Source organism: Mesocricetus auratus, unplaced genomic scaffold, assembly GCF_017639785.1.
Source record: "Mesocricetus auratus isolate SY011 unplaced genomic scaffold, BCM_Maur_2.0 Super-Scaffold_100010, whole genome shotgun sequence".
NCBI classification, from domain to species: Eukaryota; Metazoa; Chordata; class Mammalia; order Rodentia; family Cricetidae; genus Mesocricetus; species Mesocricetus auratus.
This window is the reverse complement of record NW_024429194.1, coordinates 87,001,886-87,028,047: the sequence shown is the minus strand read 5'-3', so window position 1 is coordinate 87,028,047 and position 26,162 is coordinate 87,001,886. Positions and strand designations below refer to the sequence as shown.

Here is a 26,162-nt window from a genome sequence, read left to right as displayed (position 1 = left end):
TGCTTTGCCTTCTCAAGAGTAGCTTTTACCTGGAGGAGGAAGCAAGGGTGGAGTGAGCATCCAGGGTCTGGTACGGGCCTGGTCTCTCTGAAGTGGAGCCAAGGACTGCTGCCTCCGTGTCAAGAGCCCGGGAGAAGGAAAGCCTTGGCCGCACCTGTTCTCAAATCCCTAAGGGTAGGTAAAAATACTGCCAAACTTTCTTCTCTGAATGGAGGGCCATTCTAGTATACAAAGTTTCACTTGTCATCTGTAGGGATTTTAGCAACATTCGTCAAACAAAGAAAACTGTTCTACACTTGACTTCTAATGTTCAAAGCACTAATGCGATGTTATTTTAACAACTATCAAGATGTTAGGGGTGGTGGCGCACACCTTTAATCCCAGCACTCGAGAGGCTGAGGGCAGCGACACTACACCTGTTCTGATCTCCCCAGACATTGGGGTAGAGGCAGCAAGGCCCATCTTGGCCCTTCTCAGACACAGCCTGCCTTTCCCAGAATTCTGGTACCCGCTTAGTCTGCTCCAGCTGCTCAGCCAGCTCCTCCACGGCCTGTGAGTGCTTCTGCCTCATCTCCTGGATCTGGGCCTCATGGGTCTTCGCCTCATCCTCCAGAGTCTTCTTCAGTATGCTCACTTCCTGCTCACGTTTTGACCTGGAAAGAAAACATGCTCAGAGTGGAGGCCAAGCATCCCTTGGGGACTGCTGTTCCTTGGCTCATCCCGACCACAGGCCTGAAAGGGGCAGGACTCCCTTCACACAGCTTCTCTTTCTCCTGGTTTTTCCGTCACTGATGCTGGCCTTAAACTTGCTGTGTAAGGCAAGAATGACGCTGTACTCCTGACCCGTCTGGCTCACCTCCCAAGTGCTGGATCACAGGTGAGCTGCAGCACACCCAGACTCTCACAGAGATCTCCCTCCTTAACCACCCACCCACCCTCAGGCCCAATCTAGCATGCACACTGCAGAGACTCATGCCTTTTCAGTCCTAGTAGGGTCGCCCTGTCTCTCCAGGTCTTCAGCAGGGATCCTACTCAGTGAACTGAGGAACCATCACGCACATGCTCCCCAGGTCATGCAAAGTCAGGCCACCGTGCGTGCGGGACCATGTGTGCGAGGGACCGTGCCATGTGCGGTGTGTGCCGAGGACTGCGCCTCGGCCGGGCCTCCCCACCTCCCTGTCCCGAATGGCCAACCCTCCCAGGGGCACACCTCAGCTCCTGCTGAGCAGCCGTGGAATCCAGAGTGTCCTCCAGCTCTGTCTTCAGCGCCTCCAACTCTTCCCCAAGATCCCGTTTCTGCTTCTCAGCTTTATTCCTGGAGGCTCGCTCAGACTCCAGGTCTTCCTGGAGCTCAGAAATCTGAGCTTCCAGTTCTCGAATCTTCTTCAGGGCCACATTCTTCTGGGCAGCTTCTTCTTCCACTCTGCCAAAGAGATCAGTGACATGGGTGTGAGGCCACCTTAAGAAGATGGGGCCAAAGCAGCGTGGGGCAGTCACAATCATGAACTAGGGTCGACCTCAGCTAAGCTCAACCGCCAGGGTGTTTAAACACCATGTGGGGCCTGAGAGATGGCTCACGAGTTAGCGAGAGCACTGGCTGCTCATTCAGAGGACCTGAGTTCAACTCCAAGCCCCCGTACGGCAGCTCACCACTGCCTGTAACTGCAGGTCCAGAAGCTCTGGTGCCCTCTGCTGGCCCCCAGGTAGAGACAGACAGAGATGGGTGGGTGGGTGGGTGGATGGATGGATGGATGGATGGATGGATGGATGGATGGATGGATGACCATTTGAGAATTCGACAGCAGAATTATTTCAGTTTCTAAGTTAAAATGACCTCAAATACATAAATTTTAAACATTTACTGAAAACATAAAGAGAAATAAAACACTATGGTTCGTGGCGATGGTTAGTAAAAAACGTGGGTGTGCTTTGAAATTACTTGATTAAGAGGCATTAGGTCACCAGCTGTGACCACTGTACAGCTCAGGGAGGGAAGGGGGGAGGAGGGGCTGTGCATGCGAGGGCAAGGTGTGTATGAGAAATCTCAACCTTCTGTGAATTGAAATTTGCTCTTTAAAAAAAATAAAAACAAAAACCCTGTGTGCACGGCGGCGAGACGGCTCAGCGGGTGGAGGCGCCTGCAACCAAGTCTGGGGCTGAACTCGATCCCTGGGACCACAGAACGGTCGAGAGCCGGCTTGGGCAAAATGTCCTCCGACCTCCCATGTGCACTGTAGCACAAACCCCCTGTGCCTCCCACCCCAGAGAAGTAAATGTTTAAAAAAAAAAACTTTAAGTACAAAATTATTTTTAACACATGCCTATAGCCACAAAATAAACAAATAAGGAACGAGGAGGGGATGGGAGACCAGAGAGGGGAAGGGGCGAGGAAAGAGGGATGTGGGGAGGAAGGGATACGGGAGGACCACAGAGAATGGGTGGCAGATGACTGTTTTGAGGACTAACCACCCTGAACCACACTGTGGATCAGAAGTATCCACCACAGGCTCTTCTGCAGCAGGAGCAGACAGCGCGCCCGTGGCTCATCGCAGCACCAGGAGCAGGGCGGGAAAACACTGCACACATAGCGCTGGCCAGTAGGTGGGCCTCACCTGGCCAAGGCAGCCTGCAACTCCTCCTCCTTCTTGGCCAGCTGCATCTTGAGCTCAGCAATCTGCGCCTGGAGCTCTGCGATCTGGTCACTGAGGTCCGTGGAGTCTCCCTCCAGCTTGCGGCGGGTCTTCTCCAGTTCCTGCCGCTGCTTCTCCTCCCTGCGGAGGCGCTCTGCCGGAGAGGGCACTCTTAATTGCTTGTATAAAACCGTACACTGTGCACTTGTAAGACACGTGGAAAGTGTCTTACACACCCACACCCAACTTCGAGATGGAGGACAGCTCCGTGAGCCACCGAGCCTCTGAGTCTCCAGAACAATCCAGCCCCTGGAATTTGTTCCTCTTTCTTTCTTCCCTTCATAGCTGACAAAGTTCAGCAGCTCCTGAACCAGGCGTGCCCAACACACGCCGTATCAAAGTTTCGTGCTTATCACTGCTCACACAGACAACCGCCCAGCCATTCGGCAGAGAATCCTACAGCCCAGACTCCCAAGAGAACTAGATACTGTCCCTAAAGCCTAATGGCCTTGTCTTGAGGCAGAGGCCGAGCGCTGTCGGGGCCCGGCTTGCTGTGCACGGCTGGGCAGTCTGGGTGGACAAGAAGCTCGTGTCCAGCGTGTCTCACCTTCCAGGTCAGTGATCATCGCCTCGTGCTTGTTCTTGAGCTTGGCCAGGCTCTTGGACTTCTCCTCTTCCTCCATGAGGTTGGTAGTGAATTCGGCTACTCTGTCTTCCAGCAGCTTCTTCTCCTGGAAGTGGATGAAGAGGACCACAGTTCAGTGCTGGCTGAGGACACACACACACACTTCAGTTCTTTCCAAGGAGGACTCCACCAGAAATGTAAAGTCCAGGGTAAACACTTAAACCCTAAATAAACACTTGGCCAAGTTCATAAGGATTCACCGGGTCTAAACACTTCTTAGACCACTGGGCAGGTGACCTGACTGAGACATCTGGGTAAATTCACATCCTCAGATGCTAAACATGTAGGTATCCAAGACCTGCCTGGGGTCAGGTAAGAAAGGCTTTTGGGTATCAACTTATTTGGGGGAGGGACAAGCGGCCCTGTCACTGCCACTATAAGAGGCTGCCACCGGCATTTCCTCAATCCCAAGAGCTTTGGGACTGAGAGCTTTATCACGGAAGAAGTGGTAAGCCTCTCCCCAGCCCCCTCATTCATGGGAAAACCCCTTTACGCATGGTGCTGGTGCCCAGAGGCCCTGGGAACCCTGGGAGAAGCAAGCTGCCGCTGGCCCTGCGGGTGAAGAGGCAGGCCTGCCCCGCCTTCCCCGTGACTGCACGGAAAGTGGGCCCCACCCACCTTAGCCAGTTTGCAGTTCTGGTCCTCCATGATGATCTGGTCCTCCTCCAGCTTCTTCAGCTTGGCCTCGGTGGTCACCTTCTCGAGCTGCAGCTTCTGCCGGGCACTTTCCTCCTCCTCCAGCTGCTCCTCGAGTTCCTAAAGGGAGAGGACACACGAGGAGGCCGTGTGACGCTCACACTCGGCTGGCACTCACTCAGGGAACCTGGACGTACGCTGGGGCACAAGACCGACACGGTTTCCCACTGTCCCCAGGGCCACCTGCTTGAGGACGGCGGAGCGGGGACCAAAGAGAGACGTTCAATGGCCTCGATACCCAACTGGGTAGCGCTCATAGAGATTTGAGAGCTGCACAACGCTATGAGCTACCATCCCAAGCAGCAAGCCTCCACGGGGATGCCCAAGCAGACAGTGATGTGACAACTGAAGCCGTGTGCCCGTCACGTGCCACTGGTGTCCAGAGGCGGTGACACCCTCAGCAGCCTGTGCGCCGCGCCGCGCCCCGCCCGGCAGGTGCAAGGGTACCTGGATGTTCTGCTGCATCTTCTTCTTCTCCGCCTGCAGATGCTGGCAGCGCTCCTCCTCCTCCTCGACCCTGGCCTCCAGGTCATGGCAGATCTCCTCCAGTTCCTGCTTCTTTGATGTCAGGCGGGCCCGGAGCTCCTCAGCCTCGGCACACAGCTCTGTTTCCGCCTGCAGCTGCTCCTGAAGCTGCAGCTTCTCTGCCATTAGCTGCAAAAAAAAAAAAAAAAAAAAAAAACAGAGGCAAAGGCTAAGTTCCCTGTGACACCCTTGCAGACCCCATGGGGTGTGTCTCCAAGGCAGGCACTAAAGGCTTGGCTGCCAGTTAATGCACTGTTAGGAGCTGTTTGAAACTTCAGGAGCTGAGGCCTGGTTGAAGCTAGAAGGTCCCTGGGGGCACACCGCGGCCTCTTCTTTCTCTCTGCTTCCTTGGCGCAAAGGGCTGAGGAGCTCTGCTCCGCCATGCTCCCTCTACCGGGACACGCTGCCTCCACCGGGGCCCGGAAACCACAGAGCCAGTGGCCACAGGCTGAACCTCTAACCTCCTCAAGGCACTTATCTCAGGGGCACTGTCACAGCAATACAAAGCTGATGTGTACTCTTCAAGCAGCGCCAGGGTGGGTGCTTATGGCTCAGGCTCCCGGCCTCCAAGAAGACCACGGACGAGACCAGCTTCCAGCCAGAAGTGCTCAAGCTCCCACACAGCCCTAACGTCCTCTACCCTGGGCCTTCCCTCAAGAGCTTCAGACGTCCATAAAACGGGCCGAAGGGTGGACACTGAAACCGGCACCCCCGAACTCTCCGTTCCACCGAGCACGCTCCCTCCAACGATGTGTGTGTACCAGGGTGGTGTAGAGACATGGGGAAGGCTGTTCGCCCAGTGGACTGCAAACGTTCTCCAGGCAGCAAGCAAGCCTGCCCACTGGTGACCGGTAGGGGGCAGCACCGAGAGCAGCTGAGATCTGCCCACTGGTGACCGGTAGGGGGCAGCACCGAGAGCAGCTGAGATCTGCCCACTGGTGACCGGTAGGGGCAGCACCGAGAGCAGCTGAGATCTGCCCACTGGTGACCGGTAGGGGCAGCACCGAGAGCAGCTGAGATCTGCCCACTGGTGACCGGTAGGGGGCAGCACCGAGAGCAGCTGAGATCTGCCCACTGGTGACCGGTAGGGGGCAGCACCGAGAGCAGCTGAGATCTGCCCACTGGTGACCGGTAGGGGGCAGCACCGAGAGCAGCTGAGATCTGCCCACTGGTGACCGGTAGGGGGCAGCACCGAGAGCAGCTGAGATCTGCCCACTGGTGACCGGTAGGGGGCAGCACCGAGAGCAGCTGAGATCTGCCCACTGGTGACCGGTAGGGGGCAGCACCGAGAGCAGCTGAGATCTGCCCACTGGTGACCGGTAGGGGGCAGCACCGAGAGCAGCTGAGATCTGCCCACTGGTGACCGGTAGGGGGCAGCACCGAGAGCAGCTGAGATCTGCCCACTGGTGACCGGTAGGGGGCAGCACCGAGAGCAGCTGAGATCTGCCCACTGGTGACCGGTAGGGGCAGCACCGAGAGCAGCTGAGATCTGCCCACTGGTGACCGGTAGGGGGCAGCACCGAGAGCAGCTGAGATCTGCCCACTGGTGACCGGTAGGGGGCAGCACCGAGAGCAGCTGAGATCTGCCCACTGGTGACCGGTAGGGGCAGCACCGAGAGCAGCTGAGATCTGCCCACTGGTGACCGGTAGGGGGCAGCACCGAGAGCAGCTGAGATCTGCCCACTGGTGACCGGTAGGGGGCAGCACCGAGAGCAGCTGAGATCTGCCCACTGGTGACCGGTAGGGGGCAGCACCGAGAGCAGCTGAGATCTGCCCACTGGTGACCGGTAGGGGGCAGCACCGAGAGCAGCTGAGATCTGCCCACTGGTGACCGGTAGGGGGCAGCACCGAGAGCAGCTGAGATCTGCCCACTGGTGACCGGTAGGGGGCAGCACCGAGAGCAGCTGAGATCTGCCCACTGGTGACCGGTAGGGGCAGCACCGAGAGCAGCTGAGATCTGCCCACTGGTGACCGGTAGGGGGCAGCACCGAGAGCAGCTGAGATCTGCCCACTGGTGACCGGTAGGGGGCAGCACCGAGAGCAGCTGAGATTGATACCTGAGACTGCAGGGTCTCCATCTCGGTCAGCCTGTTCTCCGCAGCCAGATGCTTCTCGCGCATCCTCGTCAGTTCTATCTCCTTGGCTATCAGCTCATCCTCATGCCTCTTCGAGTTCAGCACGGGCTTGACCTGGGAGAGAAGGCAGGGGCGGGGTTAAGGCCGGCTGAGGGTTACCCACCTCGGACAGTTCCTTCGTCTCTGGGATACAAGCTCTAGAGAGGACAGCCAGACAGCCAGACCTGCACCAGCAGGTACATACATCCTTCCTGGAAGTCAGTCTGGTGCAATACTCAAGGGGCCTCTGACCCGTGTAATTGCACTGCAGGGAAACTGTTTATAGCACCAAGACTTTAGGAATGAAACACACAGAACCATCGTCTAGGGAAGAATCCTAAAACCTGATACTGACAGGAATTTAAAATAGGATGTGCAGACTACAAGGCTGTGTACACAAGTCAAGACGCAGCTACGAAAGAATGCACAGTTTACACAGCTGACATTTCCCGCAAGTGAGAAAGGAAGAGTGAATAAACACAAAAACATCACAGCATTGGGTCAGCGCGAAGGGGCTGTGAGTGAAGCTTTATACTCTTTCTAATGCTTTTTGGTATTTAACATTCTGCAGTTATCATGCATTATAAACTAAAGAAACAACAACATGTTACAAGGGAGCTTTTTTTTCTTTTTGGAAACAGGGCCTCTTATGTAGTGCTAGCTGTCCTGGAACTCATCGTGTGGTCCAGGCTGGTCTTGAAATCACAGAGATCTGCCTGACCCTGCCTCCCGAGGGCTGAGATTAAAGGCACAATGGTTTTAAAGACTGGGGGTATAAAGTAGAACTTCTGAGAAGCTGGCCTGGGGCCAGAGGGATGGGCAGGGCCTCACGGACAGGGGCTGTGTTCTAAGTTGGCCCAGCCCGGACACTGGCATCCATAGCAAGCAAGCGGTATGGTATGGCTCACACTCTGGATAGGACCAGGTTAGGCTCCCACTGCTGGGCTCTGGGGAGCTGTAGGCAAGGCTCCTGGCGTGGGCAGAAAGCTCTGCATGAGCAGAAGGAGGTCGAGCTGCTTGTGCGGCGCCTGGCCATAGACCTCCAGGCCCCGGCCTCACGACACTCACCTTGGTGAAGAGCCTCCACCACTGCCAGTTGCGCAGCCTGAGGTAGGCAGCGCAGTTCCTCTGCAGGACTTTCATGGCCGTCAGCTGCTGCTGCCTCTTGGCAAAGGCCCTGCAGGTGAGGGGCACAGTCAGCAACTCAGAGTGAGGAAAATTACACACACACACACACACACACACACACACACACACACACACACACACACACACACACACACACCCTAGCTCATGAGTCACCATACCCACGGCTCAGGTCATTCAGTCAGTGCCCTCCACTTGGGGCACTCACAAGCCTAAAGGACCAACAATGACAGACTCCACTCAGTGCAATGTCTAACTGTGACCTTGGTCATGATTTCCAGCTGTGCCCGGGGAACATGAACTTCCTATCTGAGCTGCTAGAGGTGCACAGTGTCAGCAGCCAATGTGTTGCAAAGTCGGGCGGTACGGTGCGGGCAGGAAGGCTCCATTTCCCCCAACACCCCAAACCCACGCTCATGCCCAGGGCTCAGAGTCCGCACTGGGACATGCCCTGGGGAATAACCAGAGACTTGGGGACTGGGATGTTGCTGCTCTGCCTGCTGTCCTACAGCCGGGGAATCTGGATGCACTGACTACATTCTGAGCTCACAGTGCCTCCATGAGGCCAGGCACGATGGGCCTTGTGTCACGGTAAGGATTACAATAAACAGATATTTGGGACAAATCAAAGCTCGGCTGCCTGACTCCCATGTCCCTCTAAACTCCTTCATAAACAGCCATTCCTACCCATCGACAAGAGAAATCCAGGAAGCAGAGGGGCAACAAGAGCCTGCCTCCACCCCAGACAGGTTCTGCCCGGCCCTGGAGTCCTTCAACTACAGCTGTCTAGGCTCTCCTCAGCAACAGGAGCACAAGTGAGGGTGTATGGGGCAAGGGTCCCTGCAACTTACTTCCTGGCCAGATAGCCCCTGCAGCAGGCCTGGAAGCCAATGATGACATCAGTGATCTTCAGGTCCCGCTCCTCCTCCAGATGGGCTAGCACACCGGCCCGGAAGAACACTTTGCTCTGGCCAATGCGGTACAGGTTGCTGTCAAGCTCCAAGGCTTTGATCTAGAGAGAGGAAAGCAGACCACTGACTACACCACTGTACCCTCAGAGGAATGGCCAAGACCCACCAGTCATCCCGGGGGTCCTTGGAGGGTGGCTGCACCCCCTCTATGAGCCTCTGCCCCAGAACCAGAGAACACAGGACTCAGAGACACTGAGAGGGGAAACGATAGCGCGGAGCAAAGTGACAGACCAGACTATGAAACACAGGGCTCCTCTGAAGCCTCCTCGGCCTCTGCACCCTTCGGAGTCACACCCCACAAATGCTCAGCCAGAACAAGGCGCGCTACGCAGCAGCTGAGGCGCATTGGCACTGAGATTAACACAAGTGCCCTCCCGGGCCTCAGGACCCCACACCCCTGGAGAGCCTGGCCTGTACCCTCTGTGCCCTAACTGCCAAAGCAAGAGGCGCTGCAGTTTAAAAAGAAAACAGGACACAGCAGATGGCAGGGCCTCCTTCCCAGTAGGGCAGTGGGCACAAGCCAGGAGTGTCAGGAGCACTCAGCACAGGGGTGAGAGCACCCAGTGAGTACCGGGCAAGCTTAGTCATCATGGCAGACTTAGCAACTCCACCCAGGGCAGCACGGCTCTCTTAGGAAGCGGGGGGGGGTGTCCTCTGCTGTCAACAGACTAAGTTCAGCATCGCCCGGGAGACACACTTCTGGGTGTCTGCGTGAGGGTGCTTCCAGAGCTTACCTGAGGATGAAAAAGGTAGGGGACACCATCCTAAGGACTGGGGCAATGAATGAATGAATGAATGAATGAATGAATGAATGAATGAAAGAAAAGTAAAAAGGGGAGAAAGGAGAGCGCAGCTGTGTGTCACTCTTCACGCCTCCTGCCTGATGCCGATGCCATGTGACCAGCTGCCTTGCTTTTGCCTTCCCTCCTCCCCCATAGTGGACTCGGCCCTCAAACTGTGAGGCAAGACAAGCACTCTCTCCTAAAGCCGCCATCTGTCAAGTACATGGCTCCAGCTCCAGCAATGAGAAATGTAACTGCTATAGGCAGCACTGCGAACCACCAGCCTGTCTGTCCGGCAAGGGGGGATTTACAATAAGCTCCCAGTGACACTGTCAGTAAGTATCCCACATGGGTTCTTAGAGATTCTTGCTGTTATAAAGAACCTTGCTAGTGTGGCAAGGGAGGAGGTGGCCTGTCCCCTGCCTGCACCCAGATCTCTTGCCAAGTGACAAGATCTAGGAATAGCCACACTCATCTTCCCTGAAAAAGCCAGGAAGGACTTTAGTCCCTGCAGGAGCAGACAGTCCACCCGGCAAGAAAGTGACCAAGGGTGCACGGAGAAGAGGTAATACAGACCCCAGGGGAGAAGACCCACCCACCCTGCCCAGCCCACCACTGGCTGACAGGCATCTGGACAGTAAGCAGTATCCCCCTGCCTCACTCACTTCCTTCCCATCTCAACCTCCCAATCACTGAACAAACCTGTACATGGAAGAATTTTTCTTCCAGCACCTCAATCCAGCAGCCCATGTCCATGACCCTTGAGCCAGCAAGCAGTGGCTGCTCACACAAGCCAGGCCAGGAACAAGAAGATGCATGGGGTGAGACTGAGCCCCCAGTGCGGCTGAGAGACACTAGGACCTCTGGTCATTAAGCCAGAACCCAGAGTGGGCACTGCACACCAAGCCAGAGCAGGACAGGACACGGAGGACAGTCCAGAGGCACAAGTTCCAGGTGCGGGGCCGACCCCAGGACCACTGAGTCCTGGCTGTGAGCAGCCGTGAATACACTGAGCACCAGGCCAGAGAAAATGAAGCCAAGAAAGCAGCAGAACGTTCCCCAAATGGAACAGACCAAGTCCTGTCAGAATCCTGTCTCCCATGGCCAAGTTCTTGGCTCTTTGTCCTGATTCCAGCAGACCCCTGACCACTCAAGGTCCTAGAGGGCAGCCTCTCAAGGCACTTAGGAAACCCAGGATCTGAGCACCAGCAGAGGGTACGCAGCACGGGCATCCACAGATCAAAATGGCCATCCCACAGGATGGACACAGGAACGGCTGTGACCCACCTGCCAAGGTCCCCACTCCAGGGAACTACAGCAGAACTCACCATGAGCACACACGCCTGCTTCCCATCCATGAAGCCCTTCGGGATGGAGTTAGGAGTGAGGATCTCATACCTGAGGAAGGGAAAAAGTTGTTCACTCTTCAGCATGGACTAGTGCTTAATCAAAACTACGGTCACCCTTGTGGGGCAGCAGGGGCGTGGTGCTGCTCACTGAGTTCCCAAGGAGGGGTCCCACCCCAGTGGCACCCTGCTCTTCCTTTGGCTAAGTGGCCGAGGCGGGGCGAGTTGGGAAAGAACACTGGAATGTGTCAGCCACCGGGAATAAAAAGCTAAGGGCTAACTGCAGAGAGACCAGGACATCTGGGAGCCAGGGACAGACACACTCGCAGCTTCCCTGGACACTGCAGGTCAGCCCAACAAATAAATGGCTGCACCATGGGAACAACCTTCGCTCAATAGTCACTAGACACATAAGCCCAAGTCACCAGCACAGACAGCAAGACGCTGCAGCACTCTACAACCCTGGCTCCATAAAGTCCCTTCAACAGGCCACCATCACCCGGCACAGCACAGCGACATTCCTTCCAATAGTAAGATGGGAACGACTTCTCACGAAAGTGGCTGTGCTGGGTTCAAAGAGTGCCGCCTGTATTCTCGGCACCCAGTGTGTGGCCTTGGGAGGCGACAGTGATGACCCCTAGCCCTCGGGAACTATGAGCCACAAACAACCCTCCCCTCCTTTAAGTTGCCTTGCCCACGGTGCGTTACCACAGTAACAGAAAAGTCCCTGAGACAGTGACGGTACGGGAACTAAAAACTATCTCCCTGCAAGACACACAGAACAATGCACTCATTGCTGGCCAGACCCTGCTGCTCATAGATGGTGGCACGGCCCACCTTCCTCCAGGGAGCCGCCTACCTGAGGCGACTCTGCATTAGCCTGGGCCAAGCAAAGGGCGCGGGCCAGCTCACCTCTGCCGGAACTCCTGGAAGACCACTCGGTTGGGAAAGCCCTGGCGGCAGATGCGGATGCCCTCAAGGACGCCATTGCAGCGCAACTGGTCCAGCACCAGGTGAGGGTCCAGTTTGCCAGCCTGGAAAGGAGAGCACGTGCAGACGGACTCGCTACTGTACCCGGGAGTTAGTGAGAAATGGGCGGGCGAGCCCCGCTGGCAGGGACACAGCTTTGTCCTGCCCCACCATGCCAAGCATCCACACCTTCTTCTCATGGTTGGGAATGATGCAGCGGACAAAGTTGGGGTTGGTGTTCCTCAGCGTGGCCATGAGCTTGGCCAGCTGCTCCTTGTACAGCTGCCCAACGGTACGGAACATGCCTTTCCGTGTCTTGAAGGCACCGGGTAGTGCGGTCTCAGACATGCCGGCCACCTGGTCCAAGCCAATGATTCGGTCCACTGTGAAGAACAGAAATCCTGTTTGAGTGCCCAGTGCCACACTGACAGGCCAGAGGGCACGAGAGAGACAGACGTCAAGACAAAAAGGTCAGTCAGGGAGTTTGGAGCTGCAGGACCCTTCTGCTCAGATCTGCAAAGTGCAAAGGCCTCTGGGTAGGCAGACCTGACCTGGGCAGGAGGTAGGGGGGCAGAGGAACAGCACAGTCCCAAGGCATATCTCTAGTGCATCTCCAAGGCTGGCCTCTTATACTCATGTCCCCTACCCTAGCCAACTCTGGAAACCCTACTCCCAGAGGGAATCAATGGAGTTGCTAATGTGTTTGAAATAGAGAGAATTCCCTGAGGATGGCTCTGGTGCTAAACCCTGGCTTAGCCCGTGCGGGTTCCTGTGGTCCTAACTGAAAAAGAAATAGTGCTTTGCCTATAAGCACTGTGTTAGGAGCCAAGCAAAGGAATCTCCAGAGATGCTCTCCCATTGAAGACAGGGCTCAGAGTATTCTCTTCACACATAGGGTCCTCCCCAGCAGAGACCTCTACAGCGAGGACTGATGGCAGCATAAGGCAACATGAGGAAGAGTTCTGAGAAACCAGTGCTGGCCCAAAGTATTCCCAAGGTTCTCCTTGGAGCATGTACATGGTAACATACGGTGCTATGGTGCTGCACATGGGCCTTCACCCTCTGGACCAATCCAAAAAGACACGGCTCTTGTCTGTGTGGCTCCCGCCCAGAAGCAAAGGTTGCCACAAAACCAAAGGAACCACACCAGCAGCCATTGAGATCAGTTTTGAGCAAGAGCTAGTGTTAAACCTGAAGGCTTCCATGACTAGGTATGAGTCCTGTGGCAAAGACGGGTTCCTACTCTTGTGTGACCACATCTCTCTTATTTACGTGAGGATGGTTTAAAAGCAAACAAAAGGCCAAAAAAAAAAAAAAAAAACACTTGCTTAAAATGGAAGCCACAGCTGGGCGGTGGTGGCGCACGCCTTTAATCCCAGCACTCGGGAGGCTGGACCGACAGCCTCCAAAACAATACAGAGAAACCCGGTCTCGTAAAAACCAAAAAAGAAAAAAATGGAAGCCACGGTGGAGCTGCAAGCCATCTGATCTCAGTACCCACTTCGGGGCCCGGGGCCTAGTTCCCCGGGCACCAAAGCCTGGGGGTGAGTGGGCTGGAGAAAACGCTGGGGTCCTAGAGAGGAAGATGAATGGTGACTGGTCCCTCTATGTGCCCTGCTGCCGGCCTACACAGCCAGTGTTCTGAGTAAGTGCTGGAGGATCAGCAACAGACACACTTATCTGAACCTCATGCAAGACACACAGCTGTCCAAGCAGAAGACGCAGCCTCTAGGGGGAACTCTAACGAGGTCCCCAGGTTTTAATGATTTTCCCTACATGTAAAACTTCCAACATCTCAACACAGTCCCTCAGAAAACTGGCATTCCATTGAGGCCTGTGCCAGACACAGTGGGGACAGGAGCCCAGGGCAGCACAGGGAACAGACACAGCCAGGCAGGAGGAGCCACGGGGTAAGGAAAATAAGACAGGAACATGCACAGTCCTGGGTATGCCACACAACAGACCCCACTCGGGGCAGCCAGTCACCTGATTCTAGGTGGAGAATGGGAAAGCGGCGATAGAAATAGGCTCTCTGAGTGCTCTGCATCTCTGCAACAGAGAGGTTAAAGCAAGACCCAGGCAGAGGAGACGGAGAAGGGAGAGACAGAGAAAGAACCGCTTCAAAGCAGCCAGTCCACCAAGGAGGAGAGGCAGAAATGCACGAGGCTTGGAGACTGCAGACCTGTGAGGCAAAGGCTGGAGCCAGCCGGGCGCTGGTCACCTGTGCGAGGTGCCTGGCCGGCCAGCCAGCGAAGGCCAGAGGAGCCTCTGCCCTGGAGGACCTGGCTACACTGCCCATCGGGCAACCTCCCTTTCAGCTCAGGGAGACCTTCCTCGTGGGGGCCGCAAGGGACAACAGGCACCTGGCTGGTGTCAGGGCCCTCTGTGTGGTGACTGGGCTCACTGCAGACAGGGAGAACCAGGGGCCGTGTGGGAGGCAGGGGTGGAGGGCAAAAGACGTACCATCCTTCCACAGCTCAGAGACGAACTTGTCTGAGGACTGGTGAAGCAGAGTGGCGATGTTGTCATTCAGAGGGTCCATATTCTTCATCAGCCACTCGTCAGCTTTGTAATCCACCTAACGAGGCAGAGACCGCATCATGAGTTACTGTGGGGACACAGGTTCTCACAACCAGGGACAGGGAGAGCCCTGTGCAAACACCCTCTGACCTAGTATTACTGCCCCCAAGAAGGTGGCAGGCGGCCGGTGACTGAAGCAAAGAGACACTGACAAGATGTTCTCAACCATTAAAAACAACACAAGAAGCCAACAAGGGACAGCTGAGAAAATGACATCACAGCTACGCCGCAGAATGCTGTCTTCTTTTAGTTAGAAATTAAGCGAAAATCCTTCTTATGTCCGCCACAGAACATACTCCATGTCAACTAACATTTCTTTGTAGTCATGAGGCCAGAAACTTCTGCTTTTCCTTGTCTTCTCATGAAGCCCATATTTTCTATAATTGCATGTAACTGTTCTAACCTTTTACATACACATCTCAATAACATGAGTCCTGCTTTTATTGTAGAAGGTCCCAGAACAACACAAGCAGAGCGGCAGGCATCTTGGCCTCCCTGTCTCTAGCCCACATGGAAGCTGCTGCCGGTGAGGAACAGACTAGGGCTCCCTTTTTCCTAGGAGCAGTGGGCACCTGCTGCAAAATCCAGAGCCAGTGCTGAGCAGCCCCACTGGGCAGACATGGCGCAGCTAATTTCATCATTCAGACTCTGGATGGCAGGGAGGGTGTCCCTGCCTCCCATGCCACACATCACAGAGCAGAAGAAACATCCTAAGAGCTTCCGTGCTGGTTCGGGGAACCGCTGGGAGGAAACGTAAGGCCAGGGAACCTTCCGTGGGTAGCTGTGCAAACAGTGCTTTGGGGTTTACTGTGTTTTGGGGGGGAGTTTTAAGAGAGCCGCTTCACAGAAGGGGCCAGGAGAGCACGGGAAAGACGTGTGGTCACCACTGAAGAGGTGCAACGGTCACCACTGAAGAGGTGCCAACTCAGCCCAGACTGTGAGCTCCAGCTGTACTGGGGGCTGCAGAGAGCAGAGTCTGCTGAGCAAAGGCGCGGTCAGGCTGAAGTCCCAGGAGCACACAGGTTGGGGTGAATGCTAGCCAAGGGTGGAGCCCAGCTCTACCACAGGGCAGCTGTGTGGCCCCACAGCGGCTGCTGTCCACGGCAGGGACAGCTCCCTTCACCTTGCAATGGAAGGCAATGTGTGGATCTGGTGCAGAGGGTACTACAGCGGGACTCTTGCGGGAGAGCCAGGTGCAGAAGAAACAGCACTGCTCAACTCTGCGGCAAGCGCAGGCCGGTCTCCACAAGAAAGACACCTGGGCTGCGGTGGCCGAGAAGCCTTGCCCAAGAGTACTGACCCTCGAGAGCTCACTTCATCCCTGTCTGCTCCCAGATCAGGAAACAGAAGCTCTGAGAGAGTAAGCACCTTGTCCAAAATCAGTCGGTTCCTAAGTTCCTAAACTCTCATTTCGGCTACAGACTACAACCACAGCTCCTCCACCTCTAAAACACATTATACCACAGCCTTGACCCACAAACATGTTCTACGGGCTTCCAACACCCCTGCCAGGCCTGTGTGAAGGTGCTACGAAAGCCACGCACAGGCCTACCACTGTCACCACCACATTACCAGAAACTGCTCAGACTACACCTCCCCCAGGGCTACCTGGCTCCTATGCCCGGAGATGACCCCACATCACGGCACAGAGCGACTGGCTCCTTCTCCAGGTGCCTCCCTCACCTTGCCAGCATAGTGGATGATACAGAAGTCAGCCTTGTCCTTCAGCTGCTTGGGCTTCTGGAACTTGGGGTGGGTGCCCTGCTCCTGCACCACCTTCTCCACGAAGCTCTTGTCAGTGGCTTTGGGAAACCAGCACTCCTCATCGAGCAGGGCCAGGATGCCTGGGGGGCCTGCCTGAAGGAAGAGCAGCAGGGCACAGGTGAGCAGGGTGTGCGGCCATGCCCACCCACGGGAGAGCCAGGCTTCTCACAAAGAGGGCCATTCTCCAGAGGGGAAAAAATAACAGCATTAGGGAGTTAACTTTAACTTTAGTTATTAGTCAGGCAGTGGTGGCGCACGCCTTTAACCCCAGCACTCAGGAGGCAGAGGCAGGTGGATCTCTGTGAGTTCGAGGCCAGCCTGGACTACAGAGTGAGTTCCAGGACAGCCAGAGCTGTTACACAGAGAAACCCTGTCTCGGGGGGAAAAGAAAAATAAGATCTGTTTCAGGATGCCTCTGGAGTCTGGGCTTTGGCTGAGAGATGGCCCACAGTAACGGGTCTGCAGCGGTGGCAATGCACAGTCCCACGGTTCCAGCACCACGCGTACCCCAAGTGTCTGTTTCTGGGGTGCACGGGAACTGCTAAAGTGACTGTCCCTGGACTCAGGGCCCCTCTGCCTAAGCCCTGGCCCCTACATGGTATCTGTACAGCTGCTTAGTAAGGAGATGAGACACCTAAGGCGGCTCTTGAAGAGGAAAGGGTCCAAGAGACGCCTTCTGGACGCTGAACTTGTAAGACGTGAAGGACATCTTAGAAAGTGTCTGACACTCTGGAGCCAGGTGACTTCTTGACAACTATAAATTCAACTGAGTAAGGAAAAACAAAACCTCAAAAAGTCAACATTACCGAACTACACACCCGGGCCACTAACACTGTTTTCATAGTGAACAAACTTTCTCTGGGTCTCCTGAGTATCCAACTCAATGTCCAGGACACTAAAACCAGACTGTGCAACCACGTCAGGAAGTGACCCAGAGATGGAAACAGGTCAGGCTTCCAGACAGCACACAGACTCCAAAGCCCAGCCAGGTGGCCCAAATTCCACCCGGCAAGAGCTATAAATATGAATGACCTGCTTTAAGGAGGGGAAGGCTTCTTCTAGCCCCAGCCATCTCAAAAGTCAAGGCCATGGGGTAAATGCTGTGGGGGGTGTTGGTCCCGAGAATACAAAATGTGGGTTTTATGTGAATGGCTGCAAAGTTCTGTGCTGCAGCAGAAAAGCATGCTGTTTAAGACAAACAGTTCTGAGGAAAATGGAATGCACGGGCCCAGTCACATCTCCATTCCACCTGGATGTCTTTGCTAAGGGAGGCACTTGGGTCTCCCAGGCACTGGGTCAAGGGCCCAGGCTGTGAGCACTCTAGACGACACTGGACAGCGGCAAGAACTAGGTCAGACAAGGACTGCAGGCGCAGAGCAGGCGCTGCAGAGAGAAGCGGGGAACCAGACAGGCAGCTTGCTCTTACTGGCTTCTCAATGAGGTCGATGCAGGGCTGCAGGTCCAGGCCGAAGTCGATGAAGTTCCACTCGATGCCCTCGCGCTGGTACTCCTCCTGCTCCAGGATGAACATGGTGTGGTTGAACAGCTGCTGCAGCTTCTCGTTGGTATAGTTGATGCACAGCTGCTCGAAGGAGTTCAGCTGCAGGGAGAAAGAGGCATCAGAGAGGTAGGGGACCACAGGGAAGGAGACTGCAGGGAAGGGATGCTATGGACTATCCAAGCACTGCCTGTACAGCAGCATCCTGCCTGGGATGCTGTGGACCATCCAAGCACTCCCTGTACAGCAGCATCCTGCCTGGGATGCTGTGGACCACTCCAGCACTGCCTGTACAGCAACATCCTGCCTGGGCCGCTGTGGACTATCCAAGCATTCCCTGTACAGCATCCTCCTGCCTGGGACGCTGTGGACCACTCCAGCACTGCCTGTACAGCATCCTCCTGCCTGGGACGCTGTGGACTATCCAAGCATTCCCTGGACAGCAACATCCTGCCTGGGATGCTGTGGACCATCCAAGCACTGCCTGTACAGCAACATCCTGCTTGGGACACTGTGGACTACCCAAGCATTCCCTGTACAGCATCCTCCTGCCTGGGACGCTGTGGACTATCCAAGCATTCCCTGGACAGCAGCCTCTTGGCTGGGATGCTATGGACCACTCCAGCACTGCCTGTAAGGCAGCATCCAGGATCTGCCCTGCCTCACTCCACAGCAGGATGAGCCCTCTCAGAGGCTGACAAGGCCCTGCTCTGGATGAAGTTATGAGACACAAAGTGACTTAACAAGAAGAGGTGTGTTGTTGACGACGTTAATCAATGTACTAGGGTATGGAAATCCATCTGAGCTCCTTATGAGCAAGACTTGGCTGTGGGCTCCATCTCCAAAACACTGACAAACAGATGAATGTAAGTGATGGCAGCAGCTCTCTGTGACTCCACTGTGATGTGGAAACGCCTGGCATCTAATACCACTGTGACCACGCACTACACTCAAGCCACAAGTGGAAAAACACAACACTTCACTGAGAAGTTAGTGAAGCCTGAAGACTGTGCTTCCAAATTTAAGTTCTCGGCTTTGATAAGATCTACTGTGGGCAGCAGATACAGGATCTCAGCAGCTCTTCCTACTAGATCTCAAAGCCTTCGTGGACAGAACAATGCATGACCCCAGAGTGCAAACTCTGGATGAAGAGTAAACAGCCAGGCAATATCCGCCCATGAAGTCTCTAGGAGTTAGGTGTGAAAGGCCCTCCCCTCTAAGCCGCTGGCTGGCAATGGGACTTTGGTGTGAAAGGCCCTCCCCTCTAAGCCGCTGGCTGGCAATGGGCATACACCTGTGTTGTTTAAAACACACACCAACACTATTCCTTTGCAAAGAATATTGCCAGTATGAGCATCTATGGGACCGTGACAAAAAAAAAAAAGACCCAGGACCCAAGAAGATGGCAACCGAGAAGCCAAGAGGGCAGCCAGGGGGTGTGAAGGGGCGAGCTTACATCAAAGATCTCGAAGCCGGCGATGTCCAGGATCCCGATGAACGAGGCGCCCTGCCTCTTGGTCTTGTCCAGAGCTTTGTTGATGCGAAGCACCAGCCAGCGGAACATCCGCTCATAGGTAGCCTTGGCCAAGGCCTCAATGGCAAAGTCAGCCTAGGGACAACATCCAGGGCACAGAGGTTAGATACAAAGTCTGAAAGCTGTGTGCCTCTGCCCCAGCGACCTCACCAGGAGGCTTTCCCAGAGAAACGGGTGAGGAAGATGGAGACAGCCACACCGATTCTCACACAGACTATGGTGCTGCCCCGTGACAACAGCGGAAACATCTCCATGCCCGGCAGCACTGTACCCGGATACTTGCAAAGACCTTCGTTAATATGACAAAGGCATAAAATATTTACAAAAGTGGTAAGACCCCAAGACTCGCTTCAAAACAACGCAGTGGGAAGAAGGGTGAAGACTGAAAGACTGGTCATCTGCTAAAGCAGGCTGGTGACAGGCGCAAAGGGCCACTCCACTGTTCTCTTGTTTTGCTTATTTCAAAAGCTCCTTAATAAGAAGCCAGAATTGAAACTAAGTTAAAAGGAGAAAGCCTCTGCAGGAGTAACAATCTTGGTGGGTAACACAATACTGTTGCTTCCCCTCCTGGCTTTGGTGGATTTTCTTAAGTGTTTGTGTAGCATTTTCTAATGGGGGGGAGAGAGGGGTGTCAAGGTTTCTCCTTAATTATTATGGACACGAACAGTTGGCAACAATTACGCACAATGGCTTTTGAAAACAATATTCTTGTCTTTCCTACAATGGTCTTGTGTAAGAGCAGCCACAGGCTCACAGCTATCCCCTGGGATGCTTTAGGAAGAGCCTTGATGCCATCTTCCAAGTTTTGGTGCCATAAAACCCCATGATTAGAGCCAATGGTGAAAGCCAACAGAAAAGGCAGAGGCCCAGCCTGCGAGGGCACCGGACCAGGAATGACAAGCACATTTGCCTGGCAGAGACAGGAAAGCCCCTGCTTGTCTCTCAGCACATGCAGCAAGGCAGCAGGTGGCAGAGAAACAGCCACTTGGCCTGAGTTCCAAAGATGATGGGGCCGCTGCTGGGACCAGAAACCACACCGCAGAAACAGTGAACCCTCATCTTGAGCACAGACAGGATGCGGCATCATTCTGAACGCCAAGCAGCCTAAAGGTAGCACTCTTCAAACATGGACTTGGGCGTGTCCCTCGGTCCCTGATGTTCTCAGGGGGGCCACCCTGATCTTAGCAGTGCTCAGGTCTGGATAACAGGCCCTGTTCAACTCTCTTCACGCAATGGGCAGCCCAGATTGGGCCTTGCACTACACAGCTGCAAGAGCGTCTTCCCGGGAAATGCTCAAGTCAGGGGACACAGAGACACAACGACATACCTGCTCCTTCGTCTGTGCCTTCTGCACATAGTCTCTGCCCACCTTGATGCGCGGGGTGAGGATGCCTCTGGTGAAGTCGGTCACGTTGATCCCCAGGAGGTGGGACACCTTTTGAGCAGCTGATATTTTCAGAAAATAAGGAAAGGAGGGAGACACGGTTTGGTTAAACCCATGTGTGGTTTGCCAGTGAAGAAGAAAGGTGCAAAGGGGCAGTCACTGACTGGATCCAGTCACAGTGCAGGACACGGAGGCTGGGGCCCCAAACCAGTGTCAACGTCAGCCTCTCCCCAAAACTAGGCCTTCAAGGGTGCAGGCCCACCCAAGGCACAGCAGTACGGAGTCCCACGGAAGAATCCAGAACAAGCCACATAAGCCACATTGAATGTATTTAAGAGACTGTAAGAGAAGACCATGTTGGAAGACTCGGTAACAAACAGGAAACAGTAGTGGCTGAGTGAGGCGAGTACATGGTGTCACTTCCCGATCAGTTCAAGGGCAAGGCTCGGGTTACTTTGTCCCTTAGCAGGAACAGTGTTTAGTTTCAAACCAGGACAAGCGGTTTGACTTCAGAAACAAATGAGCAAGGCTCAGGCCAGGAGGGGAGGTCCCCCAGCTTGCTCACACTGACAGTGTGTTTTACATGTGCACACGTGACACAGCTGGAGGAAGAGCAATGCAGAGCTTTCTGCCCAGCTACGAGGACAGGTGACAGAACAGAGTGCCTTAAGCTCACAGCCAGCCTGAGGAATATGGTGACACCCAACTCAAGAAAATCCCAAAAACCTAAAAATGAACCCAGAGGGCTACACACCCACAAACACAAACAGAGTTTGGAATCTCTCTGCTGGCTTTCCCCCGAGCATGCCCACAGCTCACATGAGGGCCTGCCTGGTGTTACCTGTGTTGTCGGGCATGGACGCCTGGTCAGTGTTCCGTTCCTTCTTGAAGACGATGTTGCCAAGCTGAAGGACTCCTGAGATGACCCGCAGCAAGCCTTTGGTGTTTGGGAAAGACGGGTCAGAGTGGACAGAGGCTGGGAGAAGCCCTGGTTAAGGGTAGCCACTCCGCAAGGGATCCTTGGCTAAGCATGGGTACCGTACTTCCTGAGGAGCCAGAACACCAGGCCTCCTCTCATGGTGTATGGAAAGCTACCTGCTTTGGGGGCCTCACCACCACTCAGGACAGCCTGTCTCTCCCGGGTCTCAGCTTGACAGCACTATTGAGACACAAAGTCTGACAACATGTTCAACCTTCCTAAACCTACAGGAAGGGACACTCTTCTGGCCCAAGGCCCACCATGGCCTGCTTTTGTAATGTTTCACTGGGGCACAGTTACAGCCATCTGTTTAAAAAGTGTCTGCAACTGAACACAGATGCTCTGGCCCTCCAGCCACCTTGTGGAGCCAGAGCTCTTCGTCCTTTGCTGGTCTGTGTGACACCTGTGGTGTCACCAAGAGCAAACCCTGAGGCGCAAACCTACTCTTTAAAGACTTCACTACCCAGGGCTCCCCGTGGGTCCCACATCTGCTTCAAAGCCCCTAGGGGCAGGCTAGCTAGTCTCACCCCCTCTACCACAGCAGGCCCCTGCCCTTACCCATCTGCTCATCCTCTGGGATGCCCATAATCCTCATGGCCTCCATTGTCTCCTGGAACATGTCCTTGTCCTGCTGCCCAGGGATGGTGACATGCCCGTTGGATAGGAAGCGGTATTTATTGTATGGCTCCAACAGAAGGTCAGCTGGGAAGGGAGGAAGAGAGGCAAAGGTCAGTAAGGTATGAGAGGCACGGGCTCCCGGCAATACTGGGACCTCCAAGACTTGGGGCTGTGAACAGCCTGGACCACGCCCCCTTCTCTGCTGACTCAGCACGTGCAGAGAGCATTTATGCAACACAAGCAACCATCAAAGCTCTGAGACCATGCTTCAGCCTGTGACATACCCAAAGACGGGGGTGTGCCCCACTTCTCTTCCTTAAACCCGAGTGGCATGCAGCCCCACCCCAGCGGGAACCCGACTTACTCTTCAGGTGCTCCCCGGCCCCAGACAACAGGTAATAAAAGATGTGGAAGGTCCGCTCCTCCTTGGCTTGGCGGATGGCCCGGGATTTCTCCAAAAGATCTTCGAGTATGTTAAAGAGCGACACACGCCGGAGAGAAGGCAACCCTCTGCCTTACCCCCATCCCCATCAAAAAGAACTGGCCGCCACCAGGAAGGCACAAAACTTCCAAGCAGGGCAAAGCCAACTACCTACCTTGCCTCCAGCCTTCAAACAAGCTGCTGGACTAACAGTGCAGCTCATACGCTGGGAGAGCCCTGTCTGCTTAAAGGGACCCTGCTGATGAGTGACAGCAGACAGGAGCACTCCAAAGGCCCCAGGATGGCGCAAGGGAGACCAAAAACCAACAGCCACCATGTGGACTGACTCTAGGACCGCACTGGTGATTTTTCAGGAGTTCCCTCCTAACCCAAGAATCCCTCCTCTGAGCTCCACGCCACATTTCTAGTCAGTTCCTCCAGTCAGACCTTGATACTGTCCCCACGCCACACGAGCGGATGAGCCCAAGAAGGGAAGGTACTGAAATCAGGCAACAGCCTGTCCTGAGGGCTGCCACCTCCCCCAAGGCTTCCTCGTCTCTTATTCAGTCAGCCACAAGGATACAAGTCTCAATGTTGGCACCCACGATGTAACCGTTGACATCAAAGTTGATGCGAATGAATTTACCCTGAGGAGACAAACATAAGAGACAGCTCTCAGAGACGGGGAACAAGGGCCCCCACCGGGCCCTGCCCCTGTACCCGGAAGGCTGAGGAAGGCCAAAAGCTCTGTGTTTACAAGCTGAGCCAACATACAGGACTCTGAGGCACTAGGCTACTTAATGTGCCCGGCCTGGGGTAAGCTCCTTCCCATGAGACCTGACCCTGGGAACCAACTGGTCACTGGCATGGCATGGGTGCCAACAGACAATTCCTCACTTCCTCCCTGACTTTTCCCATCTTCTGTGAAGGAGGTTACAGCCATCATAACTGGGGGGCAAGACCCTGCTGACGGAAACTTGAACACCAACTGGAGGAGGAAGCAACAAAGTCATGTCCTCCTTGTTTGGGGTGAAGCACCCCTGTGGGAGGTCATGGTGTCAAACATCTGCAGGCCACCTTGTGTCCCAAGAGCCACAGCACCACCAGCACTCACGAATCGTGACGAGTTGTCGTTCTTCACGGTCTTGGCATTCCCGAAGGCCTCCAGGATCGGGTTGGCCTGCAGCAGCTGCCGCTCCAGCTCGCCCTGTAGAGAAACCGAGTCTCAGGCAGGAAAGCCAGGCAAGAGTGTGGGCTGCTAAACCCAGCATGCCAGGAACAGAGGCCTGCAGGGCCCCGGGGAGCTGCTGCTCTAGCCGCCTCCTTCCCCCTGGGTCTTAGGAAACCGACTGATCAGAAGTCAACCTGTGAGAAAATCGGGAAGCTACCAGTTCTTGAAACTGACCCTAAGAGCGTCGAGAGTAACAGACAGCGCGGCATGGGTCTGTCTCTGGGACAGTCACCCTGTGTACACTTTCCCTTTACATACAAGGGAAGGAGTCGACACAAGTTATCTCAGCCAGCGTGGAGCCAGCTGTGCTGCCCCTACCGGCCCCTATCTGTCTCCAAACCTTCCACGACATCAGCAGGGGTCTCCGGGTGGGATCAGTAAGGCCCACTTAAAGCCCCAAATATTCATCAATAATTTTCATAAATCCTATTCCACCAAGTCCTGGTGTTTGCTGGCTGCCAGAAGAAACCCTCATGAATCGCACCCCTGGATCTATGGTGTAGCGCTTAGGAAGGCAGAGAGCTGCCCTCTTTCGCAGACTAAGGTCAAGGCTGGGGAAGGAGGGATATTCTGGTCAAGGTCATCCAGCCACAGGTCAGCAAAGCTGGTGGTCAAACTGAAGTCTTCACCCCAACCATCGTAAGCTCCCTCCAAGGCCCCTGCTCTGCTCCTGTCCTAATGGGGGAATGTGCCCTGACAGGCCAGATCAACTCTACAAGCATCCAACAACCTCCTCAGCCAGCCAGAAACAGCCAAGACTGAGGACTCTGGGCCCTAGTCCTCGTAACAGTTAGATCCCTGGAGGGGAAAGAGTGTCACTCCTGTGAGGCAGGGTCGATGTCTATCAGAAGGGCTGGAGAGTGACCAGGGCTTTACGGAAACAGCGGCCACCTGAGAGTGATGAAAGGCAGCCTGACGGCATGCAGCAGAGCTCCCAGGAGAGTCGGTGACACCACACCTACCTTCCAGCACAAGCGCGGCAGACATAACTGTCTGCGGGGCACACCTATCACAGACACTGTATGCAGCAGCAAGGTGCTGGAGTCTACCAGCGCCCAGAAGTGAACCAGCCTAAGCCTCTCCACCTCTCCCACTGCCTCAGCCAAGGCTCCTCCCTTCTGTGGAAGCTTCCACAGTCCAGTCAGGCGAGTGGAGGAGTCACTCTGCCTTACTCCTGAGAAGAGGGTCAGCAAGGCCATGTCAAAGGACAAGGGTGGTCATGCCCTCAAAGACAATCCTGCATGTGCCCTTGGCACGAAGCCACCTTCCCAGAGGGCACCAGGCTCCCTCCCACAGGCAACCCACACAGCCCAACTTGGACAGACGCTGCTCCCCACCCAATGACACGCCTAACAAAGCGGATGCCAGGCTGCCAGGATGGCTGGGCCACTCCTGTTCCCTCAGACAGAGTCTCTGCCTGCCTGACTTGGAGGCAGAGCTCGGGCTTCTGTCTGGACTCACACGCAGCTGCTGTTGGAAAGTGGGCTCGCTGGGTCGAGCGGGAGCAGTTATGGAGCCCAGCTCCTGCAGCCGGTGGTGATGGCTGACCTACAGAGCTTGCTTCATGGACATCTAAGTGGGCACAGAAGACACTGAATGAATGTGCACTGTATCAAATGGTGTGCGGGTGCATGACCTAAGTTTGGAATCACTAGTGCCATTTCTGAAAACCTTCCCTGGGGGCTCCTTCAGCCAGGGGGCTCCAACTAGTACATTAAAAAAACGGGGAGGGGCAGGGCCACTCCTCAGACTCTCAGACTACAGAAGCCCACTTTGCCCTTCCTCTTTTTGTTTTTTTTTTTTTTTTTTTTTTTTTTGGTTTTTCGAGACAGGGTTTCTCTGTATTGTTTTGGAGGCTGTCCTGGGCTCGCTTTGTAGACCAAGCTGGCCCCGAACTCACAGAGATCCGCCTGCCTCTGCCTCCCGAGTGCTGGGATTAAAGGCGTGCGCCACCAACGCCCAGCTTGCCCTTCCTCTTAAGCCACACAGGCCTAGCCTAGGCCGCATGTCCTGTCTGATGGGCTTGGTTGTTTTTGTTATCATGGGGTTTTGTTGTTGGTTTTTTTTGCAGGGGGGAGGGAGTAAGTCAGTCACTGCAGGTAATAGAGTTCTCTCCCAGAGATGTCATGACAGGCCACTCGCACTGAGAAATTAGCTGGCCAAGTGTGGAAAATCACAACACAGCTTCGGGGACGGTAAACAACTACACTGGCCAATGGCCTTAGCTGTGACTGGACACCAGAGGCAGCCAGTCAATCACTCTGGCTGGAGGTGGAGCCAGGCACAGGG

The 26,162-nt window shown here is 55.0% G+C and overlaps 1 protein-coding gene across 1 annotated transcript in view; it reads right to left on the bottom strand.

Moving 5' to 3' along the window:
* Myh9 (myosin heavy chain 9) overlaps positions 1 to 26,162 on the bottom strand; it is an 86,741-nt gene that overhangs the window by 9,482 nt on the left and 51,097 nt on the right. Inside the window, exons 6-28 of the mRNA XM_005066947.4 lie at positions 23,757 to 23,849; positions 23,226 to 23,289; positions 22,586 to 22,684; positions 22,162 to 22,305; positions 21,466 to 21,561; positions 20,568 to 20,686; positions 19,163 to 19,315; positions 17,635 to 17,808; positions 16,128 to 16,301; positions 14,328 to 14,442; positions 12,054 to 12,247; positions 11,808 to 11,929; positions 10,878 to 10,947; positions 8,648 to 8,808; positions 7,719 to 7,827; positions 6,594 to 6,725; positions 4,459 to 4,665; positions 3,934 to 4,071; positions 3,238 to 3,361; positions 2,613 to 2,784; positions 1,211 to 1,423; positions 509 to 653; positions 1 to 29 (exon numbers count right to left, since the gene is read on the bottom strand). The exon at positions 1 to 29 is cut by the window's left edge and continues 178 nt beyond it. Coding sequence (XP_005067004.1) covers positions 1 to 29; positions 509 to 653; positions 1,211 to 1,423; positions 2,613 to 2,784; positions 3,238 to 3,361; positions 3,934 to 4,071; positions 4,459 to 4,665; positions 6,594 to 6,725; positions 7,719 to 7,827; positions 8,648 to 8,808; positions 10,878 to 10,947; positions 11,808 to 11,929; positions 12,054 to 12,247; positions 14,328 to 14,442; positions 16,128 to 16,301; positions 17,635 to 17,808; positions 19,163 to 19,315; positions 20,568 to 20,686; positions 21,466 to 21,561; positions 22,162 to 22,305; positions 22,586 to 22,684; positions 23,226 to 23,289; positions 23,757 to 23,849 — 3,047 coding nt within the window. The remainder of the gene's footprint in view (positions 30 to 508; positions 654 to 1,210; positions 1,424 to 2,612; positions 2,785 to 3,237; positions 3,362 to 3,933; positions 4,072 to 4,458; positions 4,666 to 6,593; positions 6,726 to 7,718; positions 7,828 to 8,647; positions 8,809 to 10,877; positions 10,948 to 11,807; positions 11,930 to 12,053; positions 12,248 to 14,327; positions 14,443 to 16,127; positions 16,302 to 17,634; positions 17,809 to 19,162; positions 19,316 to 20,567; positions 20,687 to 21,465; positions 21,562 to 22,161; positions 22,306 to 22,585; positions 22,685 to 23,225; positions 23,290 to 23,756; positions 23,850 to 26,162) is intronic.